The 7777-nt window shown below is 52.0% G+C and overlaps 1 protein-coding gene across 1 annotated transcript; it reads left to right on the forward strand.

Moving 5' to 3' along the window:
- The first annotated feature begins 6123 nt into the window (after positions 1-6123).
- LOC112902994 (dirigent protein 21-like) lies at positions 6124-6981 on the forward strand. The gene has a single exon (XM_025972199.1). It carries the CDS (start codon positions 6258-6260, stop codon positions 6789-6791), a length of 534 nt encoding a protein of 177 aa, XP_025827984.1. The 5' UTR covers positions 6124-6257; the 3' UTR covers positions 6792-6981.
- Positions 6982-7777: the final 796 nt, after the last annotated feature.

Consider the following 7777-nt stretch of genomic DNA (forward strand, 5'->3'; position numbering starts at 1 on the left):
GTCGTTGTGGTCCTTGTCCAGGTCGACGTCACCCGCCGGTGGTGACGTGAACTGGATACCAGGGGCCGACATGATCACTGGCGGCGTTCGTGGCTCGGACCTGCGTGTGGGCGTCGCTGTTGCCGTAGCTGGGTGTGTCGGTGCGCCACCAGATCGTCGTGGCCCGGCGATGGAGACAAACTCGACGCAGAACGGCTCCCGGTCGTCGTCAGGTCCGGCTCCCTTCTCTGCACCCCAATCCCAGGCGCGTTCTTCTTCGAACACCGCGTCCCGCGACACGTGCACGCGTCGCGACACCGGCTCGTAGAAGCGCCATGCCTTGGTCCCCGGCTCGTAGCCGACGAACACCATGGGCTTGCTCCGGTCTTCTAGCTTGGTGAGGTACTTGCTCCCTGTTTTCACATGCGCCACGCACCCGAACGTGCGGAAAAAGTGTACAGGAGGCTTGCGCCCGTGCCATACCTCAAATGGCGTCTTGCCTTCCACGCTCCGGGTAGGTGCTCGGTTCAGGATGAAGACGGCCGTTGTCACCGCCTCCCCCAGAACCAGCCTGGCATCGCCATCGCCTTCATCATGCTCCTGGCCATCCCCATGACCGTCTGGTTCCTTCTCTCCACCACGCCGTTTTGCTGTGGCGTGTACGGCGCGGTGAAGTGCCGCTGGACTCCCTCCTTGGCGCAGTGGTCGGTGAAGGTGCGTGCCGTGAACTCGCCTCCGCGGTCAGTGCGGAGCGTGCCCAAACGCCTCCCTGCCTCAGCTTCGGCTCGATGCTGGAACGTGACGAACGCCGCCGCTGTCTGGTCCTTCGCTCCCAAGAGTATCAGCCACATGTAGCGGCTAAGGTCGTCGACGAGGAGCATGAACATCTTCTTCCCGCTTGGCGTCGCTGGTGTCACCGGGCCGCATAGGTCGCCGTGCACGAGCTCCAGCTTGTGAGCCGCGCGGTACGCAGCCTCCGACGGGAACGCCAGGCGCCTCTGCTTCCCGGCGAGGCAGCTGTCGCAGATTTGCTCGACTTGTGCAATCTGTGGTAGCCCCCGAACCATCTCCTCCTGGGCAAGTCGACGTAGTCCGCGAAAATTGAGATGCCCGTACCTTGCGTGCCATCGCCATGCCGCGTTCGTCCCTTGCGTCGCCAGGCACACCGGCTTGCTGATGTCGAGGATGAGCTTGTACAGCCGGTTTGCCGACCTTGGCACCTTGGCCAGCAGCCTGCGGCGTCGATCCCAGATCCGCAAGAAGCCATCTTCGAGCAGGATCTTGAAGCCATCTTCCTCAAGTTGACCAAGGCTGATGATGTTCGTCGTGAGGCGCGGGATATGGTAGACCCCGGTGAGCGCCTGGTGCTCGCCGCTCTTGCAGTTGAAGAGGACGGTCCCGCGCCCTTTGATGCCGGCAGCAGAGCCGTCCCCGAACTTGACGGTGCCTTGGATTCCGGAGTCGAGCTCGGAGAAGGCCGATCTCGCGCTCGCCATGTGATTGGTTGCCCCAGTGTCGAGGATCCATCGGGTGCTCTCTCCCTCGCGCCCATCCCCGAGCTGGACGAAGAGCTTTTCTTCGTTGAGGTGGATCGCCGGCGGAGACGAGAAGGGGAGATCGCCCGCCGCCGCTCGAGTTGGGGACGGATCTGGATGCGCGTTGACTGACGCAGTGGCCACCAAGAGTGTGGGCTCCCCTTCTTCTTCAGCTTGGGCCGCATGGGCCTGCTCGTCTCGCTTCTTCTTGCGACATTCCCGGGCCCAATGCCCCTCCTTGCCGCAGTACCGGCACTCGTTGCCGGCGATGTCCCTGCCTTTGTGGCTGAACTTTCCGCCGCCGCGCCCGCTGCCATAGCCTCCTCCACGACCGCGGCCGCGGCCCCGTCTGTTACTCGACGATGTTGACTCCCTCCTCCGTTCTGAACCGCCGGTGCCTGAACCACCGCCGCTCGAGCTGCCTCCACCGTTGAGCTGGAGCCGCGATGAGATGCGCGCGACTAGCTCATCCTCGGTGAGGTTGAGCTTGGCGATGGTGTCATTGCCGTTGTAACCGTGACGTTCCTCCGTGGCCTTCAGTCGCCCGATCAACTCCTCCACAGAGACGTCGTCGAGATTGAGCAGAGTTTCGATCGATGATGCGATCTGCTCGAATCTCGGCGGGAGTGCCTGCAAAAACTTGCGCACCACCTGCTCCTCCTGGATGGCATCGCCAAGCACCGTGAGTTGGGTCACGATGCGACCGATCCGTATGCCGAAGTCGTCCACCGTCTCCCCGTCGTGGAATTTTAGGGAGTCGAATTCCCTCCGGAGTGTGCTCGCCTTCGCCTTGCGCACGCGCTCGACGCCGACGTTCATTACCTTAATCGCCTCCCATGCAGCCTGCGCCGTCGGCTTGCTGGCTATTGTACCCATCATCTCCACGGGAACAGCTTTGGCGAGGACTTCGAGCGCCATCCGATCCTCCGTGATGTCGCGCGTCCCAAGCGTTACCGCGAGCCACAAGCCTCTCGCCTGCAGCATCACACGCATCAACGCGGCCCAGTCGTAGTAGTTCGTCTTCGTGAGCACGGGGTAGTTCCCCGGGTCCGCCACCGTCTTCTCGATGACGCGCTCGACGACGACCCCGCGCATCCGTGGCCGGCGAGGCGGAGAGCGTCCGCGGCGCGGCGGCGGCGTCACTGAGCGCTCCGGCGTCCTCGCCTGCTCCGGCGTCACCGAGCGTTGCGGTGTCTTCGACATGGCCTCCCCCCGGATGCTGACGTGGCTCTGGTACCAACTGTTAGGGCCTCAAGTAGCACCTGTCTCTGATGCCTCTCGCCGGAGTTGAAGACGACAACCTGAGAAACAAGAAGCGCACACAAAACAGGACACAGACACGGTGCTTTTGTGTGGCTAATCAATCCCCATTTTCTCTAATTGCAAATGCTATATGTAGGGAAACAAATACGAGGCCTTACCGGCCACTACGCCCGAGCATTGCGGCATGAATTTCCATCACGAAGTGCCATCCCACCTCGCTCGTTCATGCCGCAAGACCCGGGCGCCGAAACAGAAAAACAAACACCCCATGCGAACGCAGCGCACGTCAGGCAGTTCAAAGCTCCTACAACTTGGACATCTACATTATTTGCTAAAGGAATAAACATGCTAAGAAACTGATCATGCACCTGGATTATCAACATTGTAGACCCTGTTCTTTTGATCAGTTTTGGAGGTGGGCGTAGGTTTACATGCCTGGAGGTGAAAATTTCTTTATGGTTGGCCTGGCAGCCATCTGTTGGGCTATCTGGCGATCGAGAAACAGTACTTGCTTTGACGGAAAAAAAAAATCAGATCTCCTACAGAGATCGTATGTCTCGCCTCATCCTTTCTTCTCTTTTGGACAGAGCTTCAGCAGGTGGAGGACCGGGTGCCGCCGGAGACTGGAGCAGAAGCCCTCAAGAACACGGCGCTGCATCTACACCCACATGGAGGCATGCCGCGTGGAGCTGGACGGGTGATGATCCAGTGATGGCCAAAAGCGCAGAGGAAGGAGGAAAAAGAAGCTGGGAGAGCTCCAGGGAGTTTTGTGGCTTGCGCAGAAGTGCTCGTTCGTCGGTTTTCAGTTTAGCTGTTTCGGGCGTCGCTTTGGCCCTGTGCTCTTTTGTACTCGCGTGAGCTCCTTTTAGAACTTCTGTTACTTGGGTACCATTTTCTGTTGTTTGACTTCCTGTGTGCAGCCCTTTGTGTTGCATGCAGGAGTCGTTGGGTTCTTGCTGACTGCGGTAAAAGCAGCGGCTTCGTAAAAGGTCTAAAACTATCAAAACTCTGTAATTTCGTTGCTGAAAAGTAATGAAATCAGGGCAGCGTCCCGGTTTTGGAAAAAAAAAAAGACTACTGCCCCTAGCGGCTTATATTTGAAATTTTCACCGTGATCCATTCACCACGTCATGACTGCCTGCTTGTGCGTGGATCCCATGCGTACCCAACGCGTGAGCACTTTGAATTTGCCCGCGAATTCATCCCACAGGCGCCCGGGAGAGGATAAACTCGAGCAGACACTGTAGAACTCTGAAATTACTGAATCGAACTCCATTCAGCATTAAATCCCCATATTTAAGCCAATTTTTCTCCAAATTTCACCAATAAACTTCAAAATCTTCCAAAATAAAAGTTGTATCCCTGAAAATTGGCTACATTTTTTTTTTCAGGAAGAGGTTCAAATTCGGCATTTATCATATGCAAAAACTGCTTTGAACATGGTTGGTTCAGACAATTTTCAGAATTTCAATTCAACATGCCTCTATTTGAATTTAAATTTAAACACCTTACTGCTATTTTCCACAGGTTTCCATTTTAGTACTTTTCATCCTAGGGTTCTACACAAAATATCATTTTATTCACCTCCAAATTCAGCCATTTATCACTGTTTTTCAGACTTAGCTGAAATTTCTGTCTTCGCTGAAACATTGTTTTCTTGAAACTTTGGAGCTTTCAAACATCTCAAGGCATTATTTAAACTTCTCAAACTCAGTACCAATGCAAATTAAATACTTTGCACTGACTTTTTCATGTTGATCCAAGGTTGACTTAGTCAACTCAAGCTATCAGCTGTTAAACATGGCTACTTGGCCATTTTCATCATTTCATGTGTTTGAGTCAATTAGTACTGAGCCATGCAACCAGTACTTATGGCCGAGACTTTTAGTACTTGCATTGGCTATCAGCTAGTTGAACATGCAACAAAATCTCAAGCTATGAGCTGTTGAACATGGCTACTATGCAATCGATTAGTACTTGGCCACCTAGTACTAGTATGTCTTTGGCAAATTAGTACTGAGCCATGCAACCGGTACTTATGGCCAAGAATTTTAGTCTCTATTGCACAGTATCGGTTGCGTATCAAGTACTAAAGATATGTTTAGGACACGGTACCAATGAAGTGTTTTCAAATAGTGGAATTTCCAACCGGTTAAATATGTTTTCCGATTGTGAGTTATTAGTAATTTCTAGCTAGATGTGGGAATCATTTAATCTTCGTAGGGCTATCTTTTGCGATTTGGCTTCTTTAGACCATCAGTTAACTCTTTGCTTGGTGATCCGAACGTAGCTCAGCTGGTAAGGTTCCTTGTGGTGGAACATGTCCACCTAGGTTCGAGTCCTCAACTCAGTATAGGTGCTCGCATTTTTCTAGATTTATTCCAAGATTTAACCGACGCTATTGTTTTAGTGGTAGGGGATGTACCTGTCCACAGCGAGACGTTATTTTTTTAGTGGTAGGAGACGTACCTGTCGACAGCGAGGCGTCTGTGGTGACTTGGTCCATCTTGAGAATCCGACGGCTTAATCTCTTGAAGGTGTTATAGGCGTAGGTTTGCGTGTGTGTATGTGAGGTTTGCATCTGTACTGTTTTTCGAAAAAAAAGTTAACCTTTGGCTTGCCAAGGACGGTCATTCGCAGCTATTGTCTCCTGTTGAAAGTTCCTTTCCTGCTGAAAATCTCCGAGCCACGCAATTTTCATCCATACGCGGTTTCAAGACATCAAACTCATGACCTTTCCCCTGTGCATCTCTATTTCCATCCATCTATACTTTATTGCTAATAGCAATAGAGAGTTTAAATCCCTTCCACCTTTATTAGCTAAAATGTTTCTTAATTATTTGGGCATGTAACTAACTCCTAAAATCAACTGCAAATTTCTCTTTGGAACCAACAATTTTCGTAGAATTTGTCGCCCTCGGAGTCCATATGAAAAAAATGTCAATCATGAACTTCAAATTGTTGGTTTCATATCAAAGTCCTTCAATAAATAAAAGAATGAAGAATAGACAAGGAATTTTTAGAAAAACATACGAATATATAAACATGCTCATTGGGTGAGCCTCCACCGCAGGAAGAATCCAAGCCTCTCCATAGTTGGTTAGGTCGGCCTTGAACTTACCAACCTCCGATTTGGACCGGACACAACAGTGGCACACGTACTTACTTTGTCTGTCAACCACACAAGCTTGCAGGTGCAAAGCCCCTCTCAAACCTCTCGATCGTTCGTGCTTCCTTTGCGATCGATCATGTCGGGCTTTTGGCTTTTTGCTACAAGGACCGCGCAGCGCACTAGCTAAAGCTTAGTCACGATGCATCCATTTCCTGTCATCTACCGTAACCGAACCTTTGGACGCTACTTACACCGTCACAATCCAGTCCAGTGATCTGACACCATGAAACCTCATGATCTAGCATTACTTCATAAGCACTGCACGCTTCCTTTTACCTTCCTGATCTTCTTTCCTTCGCTCCAGTGCCATGGCCGGCGTCAATCAAAACATACGGCAGGTCCTGCTAGTGCTCGCCACCGTCGCCGTCGTCGCCCACGGTGCCACGACCACGCACCTCCAGTTCTACATGCACGACATGGTGACGCCATCGGCGGGGAGCCTGGCGACGGCGGTGCGCTCGGTGAGGGGCCCGACGCCGGCGCCTGGCAACCCCATCAACCGGTTCGGCGACATGTACGTGATCGACGACGCGCTGACGGAGGGGCCCGACGCGGCGTCCCGGGCCGTCGGACGCGCGCAGGGGTTCTACCTCATGGCGTCCCGGTCGGCGGACCAGCTGCTGCTTTCCGCCAACGTGGTGTTCACGGCGGGGAGGCACAACGGGAGCTCCATCGCCTTGATGGGCAGGGACGCCATCCTCGACGAGGTCAGGGAGCTTCCTGTCGTAGGGGGCACCGGCGGGTTCCGCGGCGCCGCCGGGTACGGCCTGATCCGGACGCACTCCTTCAACGCCAGCAACAACAACGCCGTGCTCAAGGTCGACATGTACCTAAGCGTGTAAGGTAGGGTTTGGCAAGCAAGGCGCGTACGTACCTGAGCTTCATGGCACATGATGAGTTTGCTCATCTCTCGAGGTGTAACTGGGGTGTGGTGTCACCGTTTGCAGTGTGTGTAATTCAAAATAATTTCGCCTTTGGAGTGTTGAAATTTCTGTAAAGTTCTGGTATATGGTAATGCTGTTCCGATTGTTTTGAGCTGGCTGTATGAGTCAAGAGAAGCCCCTACAATATTGCTAGTCGTACATCGTACATTGACATGTATTTTCTTCCAGCAACGTTGGCCCATCATATATAATACTCCTTTCACTTTTGAACCGACTACGTTTGAAACAAACTAATTAGTTAGAAATAAACTAATTAGTTTGTCCAAAACATCATATACTTACGCAAAAAGATTAGGAACAAAATCACTCACGGAACCTTTTAAGTGGCTGAGTGGGATTCACTAATTAGCATTTCCCCCTCTTAATGGCCAACGATGTTTAGGTGTAATTGAACCACTTTTATGTGAGTGAAGATGCATTCCCATATGTACAAAATAGCGGGCTAAGTCATTTAGTGTTTGATCTTCTAAAACTGCTAATAGTTGGTTATTAAATGGAGCTATAGAGGCTAAATTGCACTTGAAAGCAAATAGTGGCACAGGTATAGCGGGAGATGGTGGAGGCTATTTTCCCGACCAACTATTTATTGAACAGGTGCGCAAATCAACAAAGGCCCCGTCGGCAACCTGCTGGCTATCTCAGCAAATATCGCAAATCATGTAGCGTTAAGACGGAGTACATAAATGAATAAAAAATACGAGATACAACAAATGCTCCAAGTGCAGCATGCTGCTGACCAGCCGCGTCAAAATTGCACATAGCTAGGCTCTTTTTTGTTGGCCACAAGGCCGTGCCTATCATCCTGGAATCCCATTGCTCCGTGATGACCATACCCCACATGTGTAACACCCTAATTTTTTATTTAGGAGCCTAAAATAACTTTG

Source organism: Panicum hallii, chromosome 8 (assembly GCF_002211085.1).
Source record: "Panicum hallii strain FIL2 chromosome 8, PHallii_v3.1, whole genome shotgun sequence".
NCBI classification, from domain to species: Eukaryota; Viridiplantae; Streptophyta; class Magnoliopsida; order Poales; family Poaceae; genus Panicum; species Panicum hallii.

Coding starts and splice junctions, on each gene's coding strand:
- LOC112902994 (XM_025972199.1), top strand. CDS start 6,258: ATGGCCGGCGTCAATCAAAACATACGGCAGGTCCTGCTAGTGCTCGCC.